The sequence below is a fragment of the Spermophilus citellus genome, assembly GCF_964194105.1.
Source record: "Spermophilus citellus genome assembly, chromosome: 6".
Classification (NCBI taxonomy): domain Eukaryota; kingdom Metazoa; phylum Chordata; class Mammalia; order Rodentia; family Sciuridae; genus Spermophilus; species Spermophilus citellus.
In genome coordinates, this window is record NC_138187.1 from 148,291,664 (window position 1) to 148,317,080 (window position 25,417).

At 35.8% G+C, this 25,417-nt stretch overlaps 2 protein-coding genes across 4 annotated transcripts in view; one reads left to right on the forward strand and one right to left on the reverse strand.

Moving 5' to 3' along the window:
* ODR4 (odr-4 GPCR localization factor homolog) overlaps window positions 1-14,180 on the reverse strand; it is a 33,595-nt gene extending 19,415 nt beyond the window's left edge. Inside the window, exons 1-8 of one of the 3 annotated variants that reach the window (XM_081297861.1) lie at window positions 14,043-14,169; window positions 12,037-12,088; window positions 11,323-11,442; window positions 8,568-8,702; window positions 6,120-6,215; window positions 3,227-3,333; window positions 1,162-1,198; window positions 127-267 (exon numbers count right to left, since the gene is read on the reverse strand). In XM_081297861.1, coding sequence (XP_081153987.1) covers window positions 127-267; window positions 1,162-1,198; window positions 3,227-3,333; window positions 6,120-6,215; window positions 8,568-8,702; window positions 11,323-11,421 — 615 coding nt within the window. In that variant the 5' untranslated portion in view covers window positions 11,422-11,442; window positions 12,037-12,088; window positions 14,043-14,169. Of the gene's footprint in view, window positions 1-126; window positions 268-1,161; window positions 1,199-3,226; window positions 3,334-6,119; window positions 6,216-8,567; window positions 8,703-11,322; window positions 11,445-12,036; window positions 12,089-14,042 lie in introns of those variants that run through there. The other 2 variants (XM_081297862.1, XM_081297863.1) reach the window with 2 other exon arrangements.
* Window positions 14,181-14,347: 167 nt separating this feature from the next.
* Window positions 14,348-25,417, forward strand: part of TPR (translocated promoter region, nuclear basket protein) — a 66,168-nt gene continuing 55,098 nt past the window's right edge. Inside the window, exons 1-6 of the mRNA XM_081297856.1 lie at window positions 14,348-14,458; window positions 14,826-15,122; window positions 16,543-16,647; window positions 19,070-19,143; window positions 22,984-23,080; window positions 24,437-24,540. Coding sequence (XP_081153982.1) covers window positions 14,389-14,458; window positions 14,826-15,122; window positions 16,543-16,647; window positions 19,070-19,143; window positions 22,984-23,080; window positions 24,437-24,540 — 747 coding nt within the window. The 5' untranslated portion in view covers window positions 14,348-14,388. The remainder of the gene's footprint in view (window positions 14,459-14,825; window positions 15,123-16,542; window positions 16,648-19,069; window positions 19,144-22,983; window positions 23,081-24,436; window positions 24,541-25,417) is intronic.

Here is a 25,417-nt window from a genome sequence, read left to right on the forward strand (position 1 = left end):
ATATATTACAATCATTATTATAAACAGAATGTTAGTTTTGAGGATTATAAAATGAATTTCACAAACAGAATAACAGCAGATTTTCCACTTAGCAAACACTAAACAAAATCGATTTTACCCTGATACCTTCGTATTTTTTTCCAGAGTATAGCTGACAGAAGTAGAAGAAAGTGGAATGTGAATATCAATATGAATGGTACAATCTAGAGAAAGCCATGAAGTAGACAGTCCACTTTGATACTTCCAATCGGCTGGTCTTGCTGAACTCTTTAGCAGGGAAGAAGGTGAAAAAACAAAGTACGATGTGGTTTAGATAAAAAACGTATCAACATAGCACCATAAAGTGTACAATCTAACAACTCAAACAAACCAATACACAATATATGTGGCCAAATTCCTTGATCAAAGGACTATATATTACTACAAAATAAAAAGTAATACATGGATTAAGTTCAGTATAGCCTAGGAAACCTTGGCAACCCCCTACCTCCCCTGGTAGAAGGAGGATCATAAAGTTCCATATTTAAAATTCGGAGAAATCCTCTGGACCTCTGTCTTTTACCTGTAGCTTCAGTAATGTCAGTTTTGAAGATTCTGATATGTAACTGAGCAACTACTAAGTGCCAGCCAGTCTCCTTTCTGTCCCATCCTTACTAACCATATTGCAAAATTACTTTTTCTCATTACCTTTTAGACTCTTTGACAAAATGATAGTTTATATTTAACAGAATAGACACTGTAGCTACTAATAGTCCTTATCACTTTTACTATCAACTTCTTAAATTTTCACAATTATCCAGGCATACTGGCACATGCCTGTAATCAGAGCAACCCAGGAGGCTGAGGCAGGTGGGTTACAAGTTCAAGGCCTGCCTCAGTAACTTAATGAGAACCCTGTCTCAAATAAAAAAGGCTTGGGGTGTAGTTCAATGGTAGAACACTCCTGGGTTCAATCCCAGTACTGGAAAAAAAAAATTTAAAAAACTACAAATTTTTCTTGCCTATAATAAAATTAATCATAGCTCAGAATAAAAACTATAGGTGACTGTAGATATCAGTAGAAAGTAAAGGCACTGAAATTGTTTAAACTAAATATAAAGATAAATTTAAACTTAAAAATAGTTTGCAAAAACAAAAATCTAGAGAGTAATTTTGTCTTACCTTTGGGTCATGGACATCATAAGTTCGACAAGATATTCTTTACTAATTAAGGATAAAAATGACCAAAACAAGAAGTAATTCTTGGTAATCAACAGAATATAAATCCTCAAAAAATAAAAATAATACATCTAAGAGTTCTTACAAATCACAATGCTTTACACAATTACATATACATAAATGTATAGTTATGTACATGTGTATATAAAAATTTATTTATATATGCACATAATATAAATTGCTTGGTCTAAAGTACTTGTGGTAATTGAAAACTATTTCCTCATGTTTACAAACACTGCTAATCACAATAAATAGAATGTAAGCACTTGTGACATTTTCCACAAATATATTCTCCACAACAAAAAAGGAGTGTTGTTTTGGATGGGATCAAGCCTAAGAATATCTGGTCAAAGGCCTATACATGGAACTTTCCAGTTAAATATCAAATAAGTTAAAAGCTTACCTTCTGCAGGAATGGTCGCTTTTAAAATTTTGTTTTCAGAAAGTCTGAATTTATTGGGCCCCTGGATTGCATTACTTTTTAGTGAGGCTGCTTCTTGGGGGTCCCTCTGTCCTAGAAAGTTACAGTGACTTGAAGTACCTACAGCTGGTTTTTAATGTCTTTTAATCTTGGCTCAAAGCATAAGGATTTCTTGGATGTCCTACACTGTTCAGTACAGTATACCTGTGCTTTAAATTGCACGTTATCTTTAGGAAATGAAGGTGAAAATTTTAACAAAAAAAATTTTTTTTAATTATTTTGCCTAAGCTGTCAATTGGCATTTCTCTCTCTCTAGAATCTATAGTGTTTTATGGAACCAGCCTGGGTATCCACAATGAATGAATGGATAAAGAAAATGCGGTATATTTACACAATGAAGTTTTTTTTTTTTTTTTAAAGAGAGAGTGAGAGAGAGAGGGGGACAGAGAGAGAGAGAGAGAATTTTAATATTTATTTATTTTTTCTTAGTTCTCGGCGGACACAACATCTTTGTTGGTATGTGGTGCTGAGGATCGAACCTGGGCCGCACGCACGCTAGGCGAGCGCGCTACCGCTTGAGCCACATCCCCAGCCCCTACACAATGAAGTTTTATTCAGTCATAAAGAAGAATGAAATTATGTTATTGCAGGAAAATGGATGGAACTTGAGAACATTATATTAAGCAAAATATAGCAAAAGTTAAGGGTTATATATTTTCTCTTATATGTGAAAGCTAGAGAGAAAAAAAAGGAAGGTAGTAGTGGAGATCACATAAAAATCAAAGGGAGATGAGTAGAGGAGAGGAAAGGGACCTGGGGGAAAGGGAAGGGAATATCAGGAAATAATATTGGTCAAATTATATGGTTACATTGTGTTTTTTTTTTTTTTAATCTTTATTTTTTAGTTATCGGCGGGCACAACATCTTTGTTTGTATGTGGTGCTGAGAATCGAACCCGGGCCGCACGCATGCCAGGCGAGCGCGCTACCACTTGAGCCACATCCCCAGCCCGTTACATTGTGTTTGTATATGAACACATAACAACAAATCCTACCATTATATACAACTATAATGCACCAATAAAAAAAATTATGGATTAAAAAAAAAAGAATCAGACATTAAGAAAGATTGCATTAAAAAAAAAAAAAGAATCAGGGCTGGGATTGTGGCTCAGCGATAGAGTACATGCCTAGTGTATGCGGGGCACTGGGTTCAATCCTCAGCACCACACAAAAATAAAATAAAGGTATTGTGTCCAAGTACAACTAAACCAAAACATTAAAAAAAAAAAAAAAAAAAAAAAAGGAGAATATACCGTGCTTGATTCTACAAGGGTATACAGCTGATAAAAAATTCAGAATCCTGAGTTCTTGCTACCTCTAAATCTTTATAACCCTGAGATAGGATTAACAGCAGTTATTACTTTTGCTATTATTATTGGAAACTCTAATTATGTGACAGTTATCAAAAACCTTACAAATTATGTCTATTTTTAAAAATGATATAAAAGAATGTTTTAAAAAACTTGCAGAAATATTATTTTGGTACCATATACTATTTAGCTATAAACTCTTAAATAAAAGATACTTTTTTGTAGATGAGCAAACGTGAAGTATTACTCGTTCTGAGATCTCCTCCTCTGTGAAATTCCACAGTCTTTTTCTATTCATAGACTTTTCCATGGCAAATATTAGCTGAAAGACAGGAAAATACACATTAATTGAATGTAAAATGAAAATTCAGTGTAGAAATAGATAATTACATGTCCTTAAGCTCCTATGTATCTTTAAAATTCTATGAGTCTAATCAATTTTTCTTTCCTTTAAAATATAGAATATATTTACCATTTTGGATTTCATTTTTAAGGATTTACATAAAAATTAGGTACATAGATATGATTCACTATCATTAATTATTAGTTGGACATAAAATTTTGATTTTGGGCAGCCAGCATTTACATAAAATGTAGAATAGAGATTTTATTTTAATTGGATGAGAAACAACACGTGATTTTAACCACAAAAATGCAGCATGCTAACCAATTGAGCATTTCTTATTTCAATGTCACAAAAGACTTATGACAATTATAAGAAAAATAGAAAAACAGATTAAAGTACAAAAAATCGGAATAGAGATATAAATCTGTACCAGAAATAATTATAAAATGCATGTGTGAAATGGGGCTACCATAAATGTAGCTCTAAGCTTTTAACAAAAATATGCAGAGCAGAGAGCTGAGATTGTGGCTCAGTGGCAGAGCGCTTGCCTCATGCATGTTAAGACACAGGGTTTGATCCTCAGCACCATATAAAAATAAATAAACAAAATAAAGATATTGTGTCCATGCACAACTAAAATTTTTTTAAAAAAAAAATATGGTCTATAAGTTGAAAACAAACAACTGATCAAAAGAGGTACAACTTTCTTGATGAGGATGTCAAAGAAATTTTTTCCAGAAATATAATATTGAAGAATATGACAACCAACATTTTTAACAATAAACCCCATAGAATAGATAAACAAATTTTATAGGGGCTGGGGATGTGGCTCAAGTGGTAGCGCGCTCGCCTGGCATGCGTGCGGCCCGGGTTCGATCCTCAGCACCACATACCAACAAAGATGTTGTGTCCGCCAAGAACTAAAAAATAATAAATATTAAAAAATTCTCTCTCTCTCTCTCTCTCTCTTTCTCTCTCTCTCCCTCCTCTTTCACTCTCTCTTTAAAAAAAAAAAAATTTTATATAGAGTTATTCCTTACAATGTCTCTCAATATAGGCCAATGGAAACAAAGTTATTGAAATTTGACAATTTCTAAGATACAGAATTTCTAAAAATCACATTTTTTTTTTCAGTTGTAAATGGACACAATACCTTTATTTTGTTTATTTATTTTTATATGGTGCTGAAGATTGAGCCCAGAGCCTCACACATCTCACGTGAGGCAAGTGCTCTACCGCTGAGCCACAACCCCAGCCCCTAAAATATTACATTCTTAAGAACAAAAAATACTAAAGCAAAAGGAAGGAGGACCTGACTGGATCTCTCTACACGAAGTACACATACACACAGTATCAACCGCAAAAGCATACATAAGCAATGCTCCTAACATTAGATACACAAATAATAAATATTTAAACTATATTTCAAATGGCTAAAGATGATGAACTGTAATGAAAGAGGTAGAAGTGTAAACGATTTGCCTACAAAGGGAATATTTCTTTTTTTTTTTTTAAAGAGAGAGTGAAAGAGGAGAGAGAGAGAGAGAGAGAGAGAGAGAGAGAGAGAGAGAGAGAGAGAGAGGGAGAGAAAGAGAGAATTTTTAATATTTATTTTTTAGTTCTCGGCGGACACAACATCTTTGTTGGTATGAACCCGGGCTGCACGCATGCCAGTCGAGCGCACTACTGCTTGAGCCACATCCCCAGCCCGGGAATATTTCTTCTTACATTCTTAGGCACAAATATCAAAGACATGAGAGTGGGACATGTGATAGGAGAGGTTACAAAACTGGAATGACCTATAGCCCCTTGGGTTCTAAGCTGCACATTTTGGTGGGGGTGGTTTACTAGGGATTAAACCCAGGGACATAGCCACTGAGCCACATCCCTAGACCTTTTTTGTATTTTATTTAGAGACAAAGTCTCATGGAGTTGCTTAGCACCTTGCTGTTGCTGAGGCTGACTTTGAACACACAATCCTCCTGTTTCAGCCTCCCAAGCTGCCGGGATTACAGGTGTATGCCACTGTGCCTGGCTAAGCTGCACATTTTTAAAATAAAAAAATTTTCCTTGGGGAATCTGTGGGATTTTGTACTACTGAAGAGTATAAGGTTCTATTTTCTCTCTTGAGATGTAAAATACCCTTGTGAAAGTTTACTTAGGTCTTAAGTACTAACAGAGATGAAAGCTGCCTGCACAGAGTTTGATTTAGGTTTGTGTTTAAGATAAAACAGTTTAGGACAAAGTTATCCAATTCTCTGATAGAAGAATAAAACAAAACACACAGGGAATCCAGGATATATACTCTGCCCAGGAATAAAGAATAAGTATTTGCTATTCAAATTTTATTCTCAAGATCTTAAGAGAACAAACAGAATAATTTCACATTATAGCAATCAATTGGTACTAAGTAAAGGTCTAGTAGAAAACTACTATTGCACAAGAAAATTTCCTGAACCACTATAACTTGTTTCATAATACTGACATACTAAATTTCTTCAACCATTATGCCTTGTTTCATAATATTGAGATACTATCTGTAAAATAAAAAACTTTTAAATATGTAGCTTTGGTTGAAAATAATATTTACATTCCTTACATTTAAGATACCCAAGTAATTAAGTAGAAAAGGTATTTCAACATAATCCTAGCCTAGTGAATTATGCAGCATAATCTAAATATGCCTAGGGTAACTGCAAACACATAAAATTAATTAAACAATATATAACTGATTTAATAAGAATTTCTGATATATTACTTACTCTGCGCAGGGTATTTTGAAAATCATTTGCCAGTTCCAAAGTTGTAATGATAAATACTCCAAGAACTAAAAGTCCCCCTGGTAGCATTCTGGATACCTAAAAACAAAAATACAGTATTAGCTCCCATAAGCATATTCAAACTTTTCTATTTAAGAAACCAAATATTAAATCAGCAACTACTTACCAAGTACCAACTACATTCATAACATCAAGGTAGGGACAGTTGAAAAATTAGTTAAAATAATGAGAAACATGGCAACAAAGATGAATGGGATATCATTAGGTACACAATATTCCCAGAGGGTCCTTAGCTTTTCACATTAAAGTTGCTTTACAAATAAAAACCACTTAATAATAACATCCTTCAGCTACATTAATATATAAGCCCTTTTCTCAAAAGACTAAAAGACTAAGATAACTTCTGAAATCTTTTCAATGGTTTCCCACAATCAGCAAAATAAAATATTTTTTTTATTAGACTTATACTTCAGTCTTCCTAGAATCTGGTCAATCTGATGTTCTAAGCCTTGTTTGATACTACTTTCTCTGAAATATTAAAAGTATCCATCAAAAACTACTCACAGTTTTACATACCTATCCCCAGGCTTATTCTGTGCCCTTATTCAGGCTGTTCCCTCATCCCGAATTGACTTTCTCTTATATTTCCACATATCTGAATTCTATTGAATACTTCAAAATCAGCTTGAAGAAGCTGACTTCCCTGATCATTTGAACTCCCGTAGGACTTTGGCATAGTTTTCCCATGGCCCTTTATCACAGAACCCTGCATTATATGTACAAACTACCAGTTTGTCCTCCATAATATCTCTATTTCTCTTCACATGATTGTAGCTAGTTCTCAATGCCTCACGGATTTTTCTCTGCCATCTATATTCAGAGACCAGAATGCTCCAGTTAGCTTTTGTGACTTAATGTATAATCAAATGATCACAAAGTCCTCAGAAAATTAGATACCATGATCTAAGCTCTATTGTATTTGCATTATGTCTGTTAATGGTTCCCTCTGATTTCACAAATTCTACTCCCTTAAATTTGATACAATTTTCATATTTAGCATGGAGGATCTATACATCTTTTCTAAAGACCACCAACACACAAAATTTGCCATTTTTTCCCAAAGGTAAAAAGGTTAATCAAATTTACTATATAAATTCATATTCTTTCTCTGTGTTTAGACAGACAGACATACATATATGTATGCCATATACAATTTTATAGGAAATCAAAAGCAAAATTAGAATTAAAAAAGTTATTTATAGACCATTAGGAATGTAATGCAAAAATATTTGATACTTTCTTTAGAAAGTATTTCTTGGATTTGGTTTTTAGAACTATATACTATTCCATCACAAATACAGGAACATGTATGTATACGCACAAGTACACAAGTTTGTGTGTTTAAAGGATTTAAATTTGATTTGAGTAGGAAATACTATTATTCTACTTTTATCTTAATCTAAACACTTTTGTTGGTTATTTGTTTTTTTACAGTGCTGGAGATCAAACCCAGGTTCTTATACATGCTAAATAAGTGCTCTATTCCCAACCCCCCATTAAGTGATGTAATTCTTGCAATACTCTTAAGTGAATTAGTTTACTCGTTAGCCCCTCTCACCCCTAAATCCATGTCTTCCTCTCATACTGCCAACACTGTTCTCCTAGATGCTCACCCTAAAATCCTTACTCATCTTTAGCTTCTATCAGCCCACATCTCTTCATTCCCAATCCACTTATCACTAAATTTTGGTTCTAGCTCTTTCTCTATGATCACCCTGTCTATTCATTCAGGCATTAATTTATCGACTATTTTAGAGCTCCCATTATAAACTATAGAAATACTATGCTAGGCACTCAGAATACAGCAATTACTAAAAAGGTGCCCTCTCCCCAAGTTAAGGTTCATGTCATCACTGTTTGGAATACATTGCAAGTATATATTTTCTATTCTGTTTCCACTCACTATTCTGCATGCGAACTGTTCTAAGATATAAGTTACCTTCTAAATTACTGGCAAATCAGTCACACTATCCCCTTCTCAAAATCAGGAGCTTTGACAGTCTACCATATCTACCAATACACTCCTTAGGATACCACTCAAAAGCCATCAAAACTGGCCCTTCCAGTTTTATGTATAATTACATTCTTTTACATATTCCATGTTTCAACTATACTTAATTGCTTGCTGTTATCCTAACATACTCTTTGCTTCTATGCCTTTGTGTCACTTATCCATATTGTCCTAGCTATATTCAATGTGCTCTGACTTCTGTTGGCAAAGTCTTACTTGGCCTTTAAATCCAGAACCATCAGCAGCTTATTAAGAACAAGGACTCTGAAATCCTAGTCTAATAATCTGAGAACAAAGTACTTTTTCTTGTTAGTCAAATAAATACAAACTTAACTATATAAAGAGATAAATACCATTACCTGATTGGCATGTTCTGTGGCCCATTCTTCATCCAAATTATCCAACTTAGCTTTGGGATGTTTGAGGTTCTCATTTTGCTCTTCTTTGGGTGGTGTTCTAGTGGCAAGAATCACATAATCCTTTTGTGAAGAACACTTCAAAAACAAATTATAAAAGCTTATTAGAGCTTTATAAGAGCTTATCTGATTAAGAAATCAGATACCTTAGCTCTTAGGACATGCAAAAACTGAATAATACTTGTACTAAGTTAAGTACCCTTTTTATAATGGAATATTTATACCAAATTAATATCCATATTATAATGGAATCTGCATTTATGAAAATTAATGTTTATTGCTAAATGATAAACTTAGGGAACACTGAACAGCTCAGTTTAATTACAGTGAAAATTTCCTAAAAAGACTGACTATAAAGCTGATAATGCAAGTTAGCTTAACAGGGGTCCACTTTATGCTTTGAGTACAAATTTTGCTGCCTGCCTACAAGTAGATTATTTAAAACTGACATGGTTTAGTTTTGTTTTCTCTTTTCTTCTTCTTCACACTCTTCTGCTCCCTAACAGCAGGGTAGACAAGACTAACATTTTCCTATCCCAGGCTAAGCTATTGAGTCCCTCACTGCCCACAAGCATAAAGAAACTCCAAACCTGGGAACTGGAACAAGAGCTCTCTCAAGGACACCTGATCGACACCAATCAGTTTTATCTACTGATAATGTTTGGAACCCACTCCTTGTATTCCTCTTTTAAAAGCCCTGTGTTTTCCCTGGGAGGGAGAATCATGGCTTCTGGAACAAGAGTCCCCTGTGTTTCTCTTTTGCTAGCAAATAAAACTTTCTTTTTCTCAAAACCTTATCCTCATTATTGGCTCAGCACTGGGACAAGGACTAAGCTTTTGGTATCATTAGGATGCTGTCATCTTCATATTTGACCTGAAACTCCTTAAGGATAATTAGCATCATCTCAGGATAGAAAATAAAGGAAGATTAATTATTTCTACAGAAGTTACTTTCAGAACGCCAGGTTCTAATGTACACAGGAAAATAATAGAGGTCCTGACTGAAAGAAGCTCCTCTTTTTTCATCAACTGTTTAACTAAGTAAACAAACAAACAAAAAAACTGGCACTAGGAGTTGGGAACAAGGAAGCTTGAGGAGAAGAAAAGTGATGAGCTCTGAAGTAAAAAAGAAAAGCTGTAGAAAATCAGAAGGAATAAAAAGACAGCATGAAAACATATTGGAAGAAGGGCATTAAATTGTGAGATACTTATTTGCAAGATGGCAGTTGTACTAAGCTCTCAAAGTAGCATACATCCAGCAAGGCAAGTATGGAAGACTATCTTTATTCCTGACCTTTAATCTCTACTGATCATATCTTTAACACTCTTCCCTTTTTTTAAAAAAATATTTTTTCTTAGTTGTTGATAGATCTTTATTGTATTTATTTATACATGGTGCTGAGAATCAAACCCAGTGCCTCACACATGCCAGGCAAATGTGCTACCCCTGAGTCCCCGTCCCAGCCCCACTCTTCTCTTTTTCAAAATAAAGGGAAGGGAAATATTTGAATAAAAATTTCTAACAAAAAGGCCCATATATTAGATGCTAAGTTACCTGAGTCAAAAAGAAGTTCAGGTCACTGCCAAGACAGGCAGTCTGGCTATCTAAAGACGGGTCTTGGAGAGTGGTACTACATGGATGAACAGTGCAGATATGCCCTGTCTTACAAGAAATCTAATTTTTGAAAACTCTGAAAATAAATCTTTCTCTGAGGCTAAAGTGACATTACTAAGCTGATGAATAACAACGTAGAAAACCTGAATCTCATGAAGGACCTAAGCCCTCTGGGCAGTGTATTCCTTTTCCTTTTTCTTCTTTTAATACAGGATATTTATTATTTTTTTTTTAATGGGAATTAAACCTAGAGCCTTGCGCATGCTGGACAAGTACTCTACCACAAGTTGTACCTCTAGCCCAGCACATTCTTTATCAGTAAGTAACTTGAGCCATCAAATTTTAAGAGAAAAGAGCTTAGGGATGTTAACAGAATCATAATAAGGAGTAAAATTATGCAATTTGAAGGTTCTAAGCCATCAGACCAAAATAGGCAGAAAGAAAACTGGCAAAATAAGACTCTTTATTTAGTACTACGTCTTAAAAATCAAGTGGCTGCTTATGTTTTGTAAAATAACTGTCCAAATCTCTGTTCTATTCAATGTTGATTTTTAAAACTTAACTATGAGGGAGATGATCTATTTTTCAAATTTCCCCCAAACCCTTTCTTTCTCTAAGGTTTTTTTTTTTTTTTTTTTTTTTTTTAAATTCACTAAGATGGAAATAAGAGCATGTAACAAAAACATTACCACTGTTGGTCTAAGTCTGAGATAAGACAAATCAGAATGTCAAAAGTATTTTTTTAAAAGACCTGGACAATCAGGAATTAATAAGATTACAAGGGGGTACAAAATGCTTTGGAAAGATTACCAAATATAAATGCACTGGTGAGTAAAAATTAAATTTTAGAGTTTCTACATTATATTACTTTCAGTGTCATCAAAAGGGAATGGGTCTGACTTTAAAAAAACAAACAAACAAACCTGGGTTAGGTCTGTACTATTAAATTTATGTTTCCTCAAAGATCCACCTAAGATTTACTTATACATCAGACCCTTCCATCCACCAATCGTAAGTTTACTTTTATATAGCATAATTAGCTTCAATGAACAAATAATTTGTTATATCAATAAATGTACATACCTGTCCTATCAAAAGACCAGAGACAAAAGCTTTTCCTTGGAGACTGATGTTTGAAAGATATTGGCCAACACTCTCTTCTACGATGTAGGTTCTTCCCATTTTTGAGAACTAATTCAACTCCTATGTTACAAGGAAAAATTGTATATAGCATCGTTAGGTAAAAATACAAATTTTTATGTTTTTAGCAGGGAGGGTAGTATAGTGAGAAAAAAATGGTGTACTACCCAGATACTACCTCATGTCTTGCAGTGATTGCTTATTAAACAAAGTACTCTTTTCTTGCAAAGTTCAAATGTAGTGCCACAATTCTTTTCAACAGTGTTACAGGAAATGACTACCAATAAACCAGAGTTGAGATGAGAGATCACACCTATTTTTCATACTTGGGGTAAGTAAGGGACAGGACACTAAACTATCACTTGAAACACCTGATTTTTTACTTTAGATCTATTTCTTAATTGTCTTAGTTTTGATGTGACTTGAAATAATCAACCTTCCTGGACTCTGGTTTCCTAACCTAAAAAGTAAAGAATTTGGATCTTGAAAGATTTGAAAACCTATCTAATTCTAGGATTCTGTTACTCTAAGTACAGACTATTTGCATTTCTCAAGTGGTAGTACTTCACATAACAACAACCTTAATTGAAATGTTAATATGTATAATATTTGGAAGACAAAATCAACATTATTCTAGGTAAAACTGATTTAATTTACCTTAGTTATCACGAAATGTCGTTAGATACTTTTGTTTGTAATTCCTCGATGTCTTCACAACAAATTCAAAAGTAAGGACAAGAGAAAAATAATCAATTTCATGTAAGAACTAAATCACCCATTCACAGAAGGCCCTCCTGACTGCAGGGAAGATGACACCGGGAATGCCTCATTTTCAATAAAGAAATCACTATTTTTTTTCCAAAGAGTAATCAAACATGAAGCAAACTCCAAACTGTGCTTAGACATTACAGAATTAAGATCTGGAAACAATTCTATTAATGGTGGCGCAGTGACAAATGGTTTTTAAGAACCTAACTTTTGTTACAACTGTTTTCATTTTTAAAAATCGACTCAACATTCTAATGTCACCTTAAAACACAGCTTACATTTAAACTCTTCTTGGTTTATTTTTATCCTCTTCCAAAAGGAAAACAACAACAACGAACTGGGCTCCTTGGCTGCAAAATGGTGAAGCCAATTTGGAAAGCAGTATGGAGATTCCTGGGAAAGCTGGGAATGGATCCACCATTTGACCCAGCTATCGCCCTTCTCGGACTATTCCCTGAGGACCTTAAAAGAGCGCTCTATAGGGATACGGCTGCATCAATGATTATAGCGGCACAATTCACAATAGCTAGACTGTGGAACCAACCTAGATGCCCCTCAATAGATGAATGGATAAAAAAAATGTGGCATATATACACAATGGAGTATTATGCAGCACTAAGAAATGACAAAATCATAGAATTTGCAGGGAAATGGATGGCATTAGAACTGAAAGACCCCCGAACTTGGGTACTTTCCGTCTGAGGAGACCCGTTCCCAAGAATCAACGAGACCACGAAGATCGGATGCAAGCAGCAAGAGGTTTATTCAGTCACACGGGTACCCGGGGCGACAAGCTCTATGAGACTTGCGCGCCCCCGGCTCATCCCGAGGGGCTTATACAGAACTTGCGAGCAGAAGCAGAAGTACAGAAGCCAGATGCATGGTTACAGGGTTCTTATTGGAGGATTTAGGTGAGGCGGGGGTTATTTCTCGGAAATCAGATAAAGTTGTTGACTTGACCAGTTTCTGTTCCCTTCCTGTTCTTGTTGTTCCCCCCTTTGACCGGGTGTCAGCCTGTGAACACCCTGTTTTTGTAACCGTCCTTGAGCAAGCCCAACCGTTAAGTTTGCACACCCGGTTGCCCCACTGACCTCCTTTTGCAAACAACTGTATATCTCAAGCCTTGCATTACAAAAGGATTGTGCCATAAGCTGGGTTGGGGTCTTTCAGAACAGATTATGCTAAGTGAAGCTAGCCAAGCCCTAAAAAACAAATGCCAAATGTCTGCTTTGATATAATGAGAACAACTAAGAACAGAACAGGAAGGAAGAGCATGAGGAAAAGACTACAGTAAACAAAGACGAATGGGGGGAGAGAAACGGGGAGAGAAGGGAAAGCACATGGAAATGGTAGGAGACCTTCAACGATACATAAAATTATAAGAGGTTATGAGGGGCAAGGGGGAAGGAAAAAGAGGGAGAGAATTGAACAACAGCAGGGGAGGTAGAGAGGGAAGATGGGAGGGGAGGGGAGGGGAGGGGGGATAGTAGGGGATAGGAAAGGTAGCAGAATACAACAGTCACTAATATGGCATATGTAAAAATGTGAATATGTAACAGATGTGATTCTGCAGTCTGTATTTGGGGTGAAAATGGGAGTTCAAAACACAATTTGAGTCAAATGTATGAAAGATGATATATCATGAACTATGTAATGCTTTAAATAATCAATGAAAAAAATAAAATTAAAAAAAATGAAAAAAAAAGAATTCCTGTTGAATCACCAAAAGCATCTAAGGAGGAGGACTCACGTGAGGCAAGTTCGGCAGAACTGGACTAGAGTGTACACCGGAATGACTGTCCATGTTTCCTACACTGGGTCCCTTCTCGGTGCCCAAGCGTGCGCGCGCACACACACACCCCTAGACACGCATATTACCAGCTTAGCTGACTCACCTGTTCTCAGGATGCGAACGCTGCCAGATAAATCTCCCGGACCGTCGGTGCACCGAGAAAAAGACTGAGGTGCACGAGCCCCAGCCTCCAGGGACCAGAATACCCTCTGGTTCCAATTCCACAGCCAATGAATTCATCAGAAAGCGACCGACTTCTTACACCTCACTTCCCACCCTAAACCTAGGGTCTCGAGTCAGGTGGCGCAGACCGATGACGCACATTATCCCCTCTCCATTCGTCGAGGCTCTACAGCTACAGCGGCCGCGGTCGCTACCCCGCCCCCTTCTGGGCGCCATTGAGAGCGTGGCGGTAGCCCAGAGCCTGCCGTGCGGCCCTGTCGGGACCGATGCCCTCTAGTGGCTCAGTGCCTAGAAGCCGCCAAAGAGGACGACCCATGGCATCCCGTGGCTTTGACGGTAAGGCAGCCCTGCTCTTCAGGGAGGGAAATGGGTTGACGAGTACGTCTATGGCGCCACCGCGTGGACAGGGATCCTGCAGCCGAATGAGGAGAGCCGGGGGGCGGAGAGAGAGGAGGAAGCGGAACGGGTGCTTCGGGGCTGGGAGCCACGGAAGGGAATGAGAAAAACACTACGTTTCCCAGAGGCCTGCGAGGCGTGGAGCGGTTGGGACTGGGAGCCGGAAATTGAATTGCTCGGCGGGGTCGGAGGCCGCTTCTGAACTCGGACTCCCAGGGAGCACGGCTTCCGGCTGCGTCTGCACTTTGGGCGCGGGCGCCGAGGCGCGTCGGGCGCCTACCCTATAACGCAGGACTCGATTTCCCAGGGTCCCGCCGCGGGAGTCTTCGGCGGGCAGGCGCGCGCGAGCATCCGGCCGAGACTGCAGACGCTGCGTCCCCGGCTTCGGGGTCCTGTCCTTCGCCTTTCTTCTCCGGTTGTGCTGCGTCGGCTCCTGTCGCCGGCCCGATCGACATGGCGGCAGTGTTGCAGCAAGTCCTGGAGCGTACCGAGCTGAACAAGCTGCCTAAGTCCGTCCAGAACAAACTTGAAAAGTTCCTTGCTGATCAGCAGTCCGAGATCGATGGGCTGAAGGGGCGGCACGAGAAATTTAAGGTGGAGAGCGGTAAGCGAGATGCTGTTCCCGCCCTTGGCTCCACTTGGAGCTGTGGCCCATCTTCCGCCTTTGCACACTTGCCCTCCTCTTTACATCTGCGACGTTTTCTATTAGTATCTCTTTCAGGGCCCCTTGAGTGCCCAAGGCCTTCTCTTTCCTACTCCCGCATGTTGGTAAGAAGGATCCACCGTTGTTTTTCCAAATCGGAATCCACTCTTCCTTGTAATTAGGGTGATCTCACGTAGGCAGTCTTAGGTTTGTCCAATAAACAAATTTTTTTTGCATCAGACATTTGAGCGTTTGCAACTTCTATCTCTTTATATCTACAGAAACTGATCTATTTGTTGCACTGTAAATGGCAGTAATTTCTGCTCTATTTTCTAGTCACCTGAATTCCTAAGAATTCAAAACAAAACAGAGTCTGATGACCACTTCGTGCACTTGTTAGTATACATGTCACACCATGATCCCATATCGAATTAGTGTGCCCCAAAATGAGTTTAGATGCAAAAGACAGCACTGGAAACTCAGTGAACTTGCAGTAAAAAAAAATTTAATGTTAATTCTCTCTAAAAGTTGGAATTTCATAGAAAATACGTTGAGTTCTGCTTCTATTTATCGATAGTGGGCCTTCAAATAAGAAAATTATCCACAGTGTCTTGAACATCCTTGAAAAAACTTTAAGAATATAGTGATTATTGATAATAAAATACAAATTCCTGTCTTTTTTTGAATTTGCCCTTAGGGGAAGTTGATTTTTTTTCTTTTTTTTTTTTTTTGCTAGATTACCCAGAAATTTCCACCTAAATAAATTTTCCACTTCAAAGAAGTGTAATTGTCTGAGCAGAATTGATCTTGAAATTAGACAGTTCTCAGAATCCCACAGCTAAATATACACTGCATTCTGTCCAGTAATTTGCACAGTAAATATTGAGCATTAGCTGTATGCTGGATACTGTGCTGAAGCAGCCTGTCTCAGTCTCTTCTCTTGGGAATTTACACATTAATTTTTACAGAAGCTTAGTAATTTTATGCGTTCAGTTATTTTGAGTATTTTACAACAAACCTTTTAAAACAAAGCAGTTTTTAACCTAAACATTTTTTTTCATGTAATAAATACTTTTAAAAATCTGCCTTATGCCAAGTAGTCTACTGATGTCTGAGTAAAATACTAACACATATGATATCTTGCCTGCCTTGAAGAAGTTAATTTATAAACCCCTTTTAGGCCTTATTTTCTTTTGTCATGTGAGTCAGTTGGAAATGTTAATGAATCCTTTTGTGTGCTTATAGATGTTAGAGTCTCTTCTTTGGAGTGCAGTTCCAATATTGTATCTTAGATTTTAAAATCAAAGTCTTTAGGAATTAGCAGTATTAATAGTGTATTTGGTTTTATTTTTATTTATTTTTTTCTACTTGCATTCTGTAGAACAACAGTATTTCGAGATAGAAAAGAGGTTATCCCACAGTCAGGAGAGACTTGTAAATGAAACACGTGAGTGCCAAAGCTTGCGGCTTGAGCTAGAGAAACTCAGTAAGTATTTATTTATACCTTTATAAGTATAAGCATTCTTGGAGTGTTGAGATCTCCAGATACTCTTTGTGTTGTTTGAAAACATTTGCTTACTGTATATGAAAATACTAGTTAAGTATTAGTGTTTTTGTTTATGGTGACATTGATTTTTTTCACTCAGTAAAGACTGCAAGAACACAGGGCTTAATAATCATGAGACCTGGGGTTTTTTTGTTCTTGTTTTGTTTTTTGGTACTGAGTATTGAACCCAGGGGCAGTTAACCACTGAGCCACATCCGTGACCCTTTTTATTTTTTATTTTGAGAGAGAATCTCTCTAAGTTGTTGAGGCTGGCCTCAAACTTTGAATCCTCCTGCCTCAGCCTTCAGAGTTAATTGGTGTGACAGGCGTTCATCACTGCACCCACCAATACCTGAGTTCTAGTTCTGATTTTGCTGTTAAAAGTGGTTTGGCCATATGTAAAACAAAGCAGAGTCTGATGGTTTTAAAAGTAGTAGGCCCACATGGGCTTCTACATAATCAGCTTTACATATCAAATAAGATTTTTAAAGTTATTGAAAAAGCTAAAGCAGTACATAACTGAACAATTGGGGTGATAGAATTGTTTTACATTGACAAATTAAAGCCTATTGATTCCATTATTTGACTTCTGTTATTATTTTTATAAACATTTATGAAACTCAGAGTATTTCCTCTTTCAGGCCTAGTTCTTGTGAATGATGGGTAGCCAGTTCTCTTAGTTTTCTTCTATCATTAACTTCTAGATAGTATATAAGATTTTAAATGACGTGTATGTTCTTTTTTTTTACTATAAAAGAAAGCAAATGTCAGGTGACATTTAATAGAGAAAGGGCATAATTAATTCCTTTTAAATATAGCTTGATTTTACTTTAATTTGGAGAAGCAGGAAGCTCATAATCAAGGGAATGTTAAAATTTCAGCTTTCTCTGAAAAATATTCATTGACTCTTTGGGTTTAATGTGTGTTTTAGCTACTCTTGGCACACTCCACTTTTAAAACATGATGTACATAGCTGATGTGTGTTTTTATGTGCAGGAGCATAAATAAACTAGATCTGGTTCATCTGTACATAGCTTTTCCTTGACAAAGTAAATAAAAGATCTGTTCATGGGCTGGGGATGTGGCTCAAGCGGTAGCGCACTCGCCTGGCATGCATGCGGCCCGGGTTCGATCCTCAGCACCACATACCAACAAATATGTTGTGTCCGCTGAGAACTGAAAAATAAATATTTAAAAAAATTCTCTCTCTCTCTCTCTCTCTCTCTCTCTCTCTCTAAAAAAAAAAAGTTCTGTTCATCATGAAAATGGTTGTGTTTATAGCTTTAATTAATCTGGCTGGGTGAGAGTACAGGGGGCAAACCTACACAAAGATCAAATATTTTCTACAATTATGTTTATATTGGGGGGAAGGGTACCAGGGATTGAACTCAGGGGCACTCAACCACTGAGCCACATCCCCAGCTCAATTTTGTATTTTATCAGGGACAGGGTCTCCCTGAGTTGCTTAGCGCCTCACTGTTGCTGAGGCTGGCTTTGAACTCACAAGCCTTCTATATCAGCCTCCCGACTTCTGGGATTACAGGCATGCACCACCGTGCCCAGCTATGTTTGGATTTTTTTATATGAAGATAATTCTAGACCTTTAAGTCTCGAAAGCAGTAAATAAATTAAAGCAAATTAAGAAATCAACACTAATTTAGCAGAGTTTTTTCCCCTTTTACAATCAGTGACTTAAATAGAAGTAAAAATTTGAATTGGTAATGATGTGTTGTTCATTAAATTGCTAGCATATAATATAGATATGTTTTGTGGAGGAAGTTCCAAAAAATATATTACTCATAATTATCTGCATTTTTTTTTAGGAGAGAAACTGTAAGGAAAGAGCATTATGAAGTAGATATTAGGGAATAATCATTAAATATCAAGCATAATTTTTTCTTCCATGTTAAAGCAAGTCTTTCGAGTAATAGGTGTGGAATTGGCAAATGTCTGTTATTATGATTTACTCAATGTATTTTATTTGTTTAAATGATTTTTTGTCTTGATCTATCATTTTTACTTGATTTTCTCATTTATAAATTAGTTATGATGTAGTTTTGTATAACATATGTTGGTTCTTCAGAAGATGGTGAAAAATAAGGAAATTGATAACTGTATGTTTTCACTGCAGACATTGGTAGAATTATTACACATTTGATTTTGGACATTGAATAGCATATTCAAAATTTTTGTCTAAAACAGTAAATTTGATATAAAGACCAATCTAGAATGTGTTTACAACTCCATCTTTCTGGGTTTCAATTTCTTTATTTTAAAAAAGTATAAGCATGGCAGCTGGATGGAAACACTCATTGCAAGATTCAAGCTTACGTACATATGTTCAAAATTTTCTCTTATCTAGACAGTCAATTGAAGGCACTAACTGAGAAAAACAAAGAACTTGAAATTGCTCAGGATCGAAACATTTCCATTCAGGTAAAAGATATTTCTATGTATAAAGTTAATTGTTAATATTCCCAAGGAAGGTTTCTGTTTATTAGATGTTAGTGGTAAAATGAAATATGTCCAACTAGGAGAAGCTACCAACAAAAACAAGAGTATACAGATTTTCTAGTTGGATATTTTTGTGTTATTTTGACAGATTGTGAATTTCTTTTATTCAATAAAAAGTCTATAAAGTGTATTATTCCAAATGTTTTGATCTAGTTGGTTTTTAAGTGGAACCACATTGATAATCATTTCCTTAAAGCAGTGATAAGAGTAACATTGAATTTGATTGTAACTATTACTGACCATTTTGTTTAACATAGTCACGCCCAGTGCTTCTTTAATCAGATCAAACTTTGAACTATTAACATTTCTTTCTTAAGATTTGCATTTGAAGGGCTGGGGAAATAGCCCAGTTGGTAGAGTGCTTGCCTTGCATGCACAAGGCCCTGGGTTCAATCCCCAGCACTACACACACACACACACACACACACACACACACACACACAATCTCTAAAAGAAGAAGAAAAAGATTTGCATTTGATTGAGGGGGATGGTCAAAGGTATTTCTTTCACATCTTTGAAAGAAAGACAAAATTCCACTCCCAGAATCAATAGGAACATAAAAGTCCCATGACATAGCTAGAAATAATTTCACAAGAAATGCAAACTTAAATATTAAGGAAATTAAAACACACTACTGAAAATGCACCTTTATAAATGGAGATATAGCATGTTCCAAATTTATATGTTGGTTAAAAGTATTTTGACTCTAAAATCCAAATGGGATAGGTTGAAATTTGGTATCATGGCTCTGAAGGAGATTTGGGGAAAAACATGTAGTAATAACTAGAATAATTCTGAAAAAGAAATATCAGTTTCAAAGTACTTGGCTAGTCATGTTAAAATGTTTCACAAAGCTAAGATCATTGAAATTTTATGACGTTGGTGTAAGAATCAGCATAAAGAACAGAATATATTTCTGAAGTACAACCCAATACAGAGGAAAGCTGCCATCAGTTCTTCATGAATCTGATAAAAAATATGGACACAGTACAGAAAAACTAGGCAAACAAATTAAATTCGGGAAAAAAAATTTTAAATTGAAGTAGAAAGCAATTCTTTTTTTTTTTTTTTTTTTTCACCTTTTAAAAATGTCTCCATTATAGTTCTATGTACTGAGGGGATTGGTAGTCCGTATTGTAAGTGCACAGGATACATAATATAACAATACAATTTGGCCAATATCACTCCCCAGCACTAATACCTTCCCTCCCCACTTCCCACGCCTTGGTCCCTCTACTGACCTCTTTTTGATTTTCACGAGATCCACCCTCACTCAGCTTTCTTTTCCTCTTTCCTTTCTAGCTTTCACATACAAGAGTAACATAACCCTTAACCTTCTGTTGATTTATTTAAGTTAACATAATGTTCCCTAGTTCCATCCATTTTCCTACAATTGTTATCATTTCATTTTTCTTTATGGCTGAATAAAACTCCATTGTATATATGTACCACATCTTCTTTATCCATTCATCCATTGATGGATGGTTGGTTCCATAGGTTTGCTATTGTGAATTGTGCTGTTATAAATGTGGATAGGCATTTATCATTGTAGTATGACAACTTTCATTCTTCAGGTTAAATAAATACCACAGTGGTATAGCTGGGTCATGTAGTGGTTCTACCCTATCCTACTAAGGAACCTCCATACTGATTTCCATAGTGGCTATACTGATTTGTCAGTCCCACACATCAGTATAAAAGTATTTGATTTTCTTCACATCCTCTCCAGCATTTATTATTATTTGTACTCTTTTATGGGGGGTGGATACTGGAGACTGAACTTGGGCACTCAAACACTGAGCCACATCCCTAATCCCTGTGCCTTTTTTTTTTTTTTTTTTTTTTTTTTTTTAATAGAAACAAGGTCTCATTGAGTTGCTTAGTGCCTCACTGTTGCTGAGGCTGGCTTTGAACTCATGATCCTCCTGCCTCAGCCTCCCTAGCACTGGGATTACCAGCGTGCACCACCACGGCCAGCTTATTTGTATTCTTTTTTTTTTTTTTAACTAAAAATTTTTATAGCTTTTATTCATTATGTGGTGCTGAGGTTTGAACCCAGGACCTCTCAGGTACTAGGCAAGTGCTGTACCACTGAGCCACAACCCAGCCCTTATTTGTGTTCTTGATGACTGCATTCTGACTGGTGTGAGGTGAAATCTTAGTTTTGATTTGCATTTCCCCATTTGTAAATAATAGACATTTTTTCATATGTTTGTTGGCCATTTGTATTTCTTCTTTTCTTTTAAAAAGTGTCTGTTTCATTCATTTGCCCTTTTATGAATTGGGTTATTTGACTTTTTTGGTGTAAAGTTTTTGACTTCTTATATTTACTAGGTAATAATCCTCTGTCAAGAGTAGTTAGCAAAGATTTTCTCCCATTCTGGTAGCTTCTCTTCACATACATAATTGTTTCCTTTGCTGTGCAGAAATTTTAATGCTATCTCATTTATTAACTGTTGGCATTGTTTCCTGGGCTTTAGGGATCCTGTTGAGAAAGTCATTGCCTTTGCCTAAAAGCTAGAGCGTTTAAAAGCTAAAGCGTTGACCCTATATTTTCTTCTAGTAATTGTGTAGTTTCTGGTCTAATTCCTAGGTATCTGATCCATTTTGAATTGATTTTTGTGCAGGGTTAGAGATAGGTGTCTAGTTCATCCTTTTACATGCGGATAACCAGTTTTTCCAGCACCATTTGTTAAAAAGGCTGTCCTTTCTCCAGTGTATGTTTTTGGCACCTTTGTCAAGGATCAGATGTCTGTATCTGTGTAAGTTTTTCTCAGTGTCTTCTATTCTGTACCATTGGTCTATGTGACTATTTTTATGCCGGAACCATGCAGTTACTGTATCTGGGTAGTATAATTTGAAGTCAGGTATTGTAAGGCTTCTAGCATTTCTTTTTTGACTTAGAATTTCTTTGACTATTCTGTGTCTTTCATTCTTCCCAAATGAATTTTAGGACTGTGTTTTCTAGTTCTGTGGAAGAATGTCAGTGGTATTTTAATAGGGATTGCACTGAATCGGTATATTATATTGGTAGTGACCATTTTAACAATATTAATTCTGCCCAACCATGAACATGGGAGGTCTTTTCTGCTTATTCCTAGGTTTCTTTTGTTTTTGTTTTGTTTTTGAAGTTATTGTGAATGGATTTCTTTTCCTGATTTCTGTCTCAGCAGATTCATTGTTGATATATTGGAAAACTATTGTTTTTTTCGTATGTTGATTTCATAATCTGCTACGTTGCCAAACACATTTACTAGCTCTAGCAGTCTTTCAGTGGAGTTTTTGGATCTTCTAGGTATAGGATAGTATCATCTACAAACAGTAATAATTTGACTTCTTCCTTCCCTATTTTTATCCCTTTTATTTTCTTCTCTTACCTAATTGCTCTGGCTAGAATTTCTAGCACTCTATTGAACAGGAGTGGTAAGAGTGGACATTCCTGTTTTCTCCCAGAGTTTAAAGGAAATGCTTTCAGTTTTTCCCCATTTACTATGAGGTTTGTTTGGTATTTTTACATATAGTATTTATAACTTGTTTAAGTACTTAGCTAAAAAAGTGACACCAGAAAAATGTTTCCCATATTAAAAAGTGAAATCAGAATATTGGGATTGTGAATGTATTTTAAACTTTTTGGAATATAAGCTATAAGAGAAAGAAAACATTTTGAACTGTAGCTAATGTTAACTAAAGTGATAATTTCACGTTCAAGTCCCTGTATTACTGCTCAACCTTGTTTTCTCAAATTTATTATTTGGTTTACAGAGCCAATTTACAAGAACAAAGGAAGAATTAGAAGCTGAGAAAAGAGACTTAATTAGAACCAATGAGAGACTATCTCAAGAACTTGAGTATTTAACAGGTATGTAGAAATGTTTAGTCGTCTTCTTTCCTTTCCCTGTGATAGTGCTGGGAATTAGCACTATGTGTTTCTGTTGCTGATGTTTCTTTATTACTGCTGTGTAATTCAAGGAATTATAAATTAGGACAATGTAATTTAATCAGGGTAATGTATCCCATTATTTTTCTTTCTCATTTATCTATAAACAATTATCAAGACTTTGAAGAAGTGTCTAGAAAATGCCCCAAAGAGAAACATCCCAAAATAGTGGTGAAAATAGTGGTGATCTGGATCAAGATTGCACATACATTCTTTGACATACAAAGGTCTTTGTTAATTGTAATGCTATTTGTAGTATCAGATTGCTCCCCCACCCCGCCTTTTTTTTTCTGGATAGTACTAGAGATTAAATTCAGGTTTTCTCACATGCTGGGCAAGAGCCTGAAAGCTTTCAAAAGATATGTGTAGAATCTAAATTCCCTTATTTTTTTCAGACATCCTTTCAATTCATAAGCGTTTAATATTAGAACTTTAAAAGAAAACCTGTATTTAAAAACACACTGAAGGGAATTTAGGTCACAGGAATATAAAATACATGAACATAGAATAAACCATGCTATGGAAACAGTTGATATACTTTGGTGAACATGACTTTTAAACAGTTAATGGTATTGTGTTCCCTTTTTAAAATGGTTTTTTTAAATTCTTATTTCCTTATAATAAGGGAAAGATTTTCACATATTCATATTGCTATACAGTAATAATCAACCAGAGAACTAAACTTTTTCAGTATGAGAGAACAGTCACTTCAGAGTGTTTATTGATAATGGTGATCAGCTAATAGTAATTAGAGTTAAAGAAATTATTTTCATAAAACCCTGGATATTAGGGAATCAAATGCATATATTATGGCTATTTTAAGTAGAAGGTTTTTATATTTACTATTGCTTTTTAACCTAAATATTAATAGCTCTTTGGGTATGTATCTGGAACATTAAGGTTAATATTCCATATTTAGGGCTGGGGTTGTGGTTCAGTGGTAGATAGAGTACTTGCCTAGGATGCATGAGGCACTGGTTCAATCCCCAGCACCACATTAAAAAAAAAAAACCTAAATAATTATTCAATATTTACCTTAAATAGTATATTTAAATAATTTATATAAATAATGTGTTTGATGGGTATACAGATTTTGTTTCTTTATAATATATTCATTAAAATTAAATTTGTAATTAAATATTACAGAAACAAGTTGAAATAGGGAAGTTGAGACCTACTTGCTTTATGTTAGAGATTTATATCCTGTAGATTTTTTAGATGTTTGGTTCTTGTTATTTAACAAGTCATTATTTTCAAATTTTCACATGACCTTTCTAGAGGATTTTAAACGTTTAAATGAAAAGCTAAAAGAAAGCAATACGACGAAGGGTGAACTTCAGTTAAAACTGGATGAACTTCAAGCTTCTGATGTTTCTGTTAAGGCAAGTAATAAATAATTCCTAGTGCACAAAGTAAGTTTTGCATAAAACTCACCTAAATTTAAAATATAGGCAAGTTGTCCATAACATTATTAAAAGCTGTGTTTTGTTTTTAATTCAAGGAATTACACATTAGGGCAATTTAAATTTGAAATTTAAGTTGTTGTGGTTCTTTGTTTTCTATTATTTAAGAATCCGTGTGAATACTTATTTTTTTTTTAATTTTTTATTGATTATTTAAAGCATTACATAGCTCATGATATATCATCTTTCATACATTAGACTCAAATTGTGTTTTGAACTCCCATTTTCACCCCAAATATAGATTGCAGAATCACATCTGTTACATATTCACATTTTTACATAATGCCATATTAGTGTCTGTTGTATTCTGCTACCTTTCCCAACCCCTACTATCCCCCCTCCCCTCCCCTCCCCTCCCATCTTCCCTCTCTATCTCCCCTGCTGTTGTTCAATTATCTCCCTTTTTTTTTTCCCTCCCCCTTGCCCCTCATAGCCTCTTATAATTTTATGTATCCTTGAAGGTCTCCTACCATTTCCATATGCTTTCCCTTCTCTCTCCGTTTCTCTCCCCCCATTCGTCTTTGTTTACTGTAGTCTTTTCCACATGCTCTTCCTTCCTGTTCTGTTCTTAGTTGTTCTCTTTATATCAAAGCAGACATTTGGCATTTGTTTTTTAGGGCTTGGCTAGCTTCACTTAGCATAATCTGCTCTAATGCCATCCATTTCCCTGCAAATTCTATGATTTTGTCATTTCTTAGTGCTGCATAATATTCCATTGTGTATAGATGCCACATTTTTTTTTATCCATTCATCTATTGAAGGGCATCTAGGTTGGTTCCACAGTCTAGCTATTGTG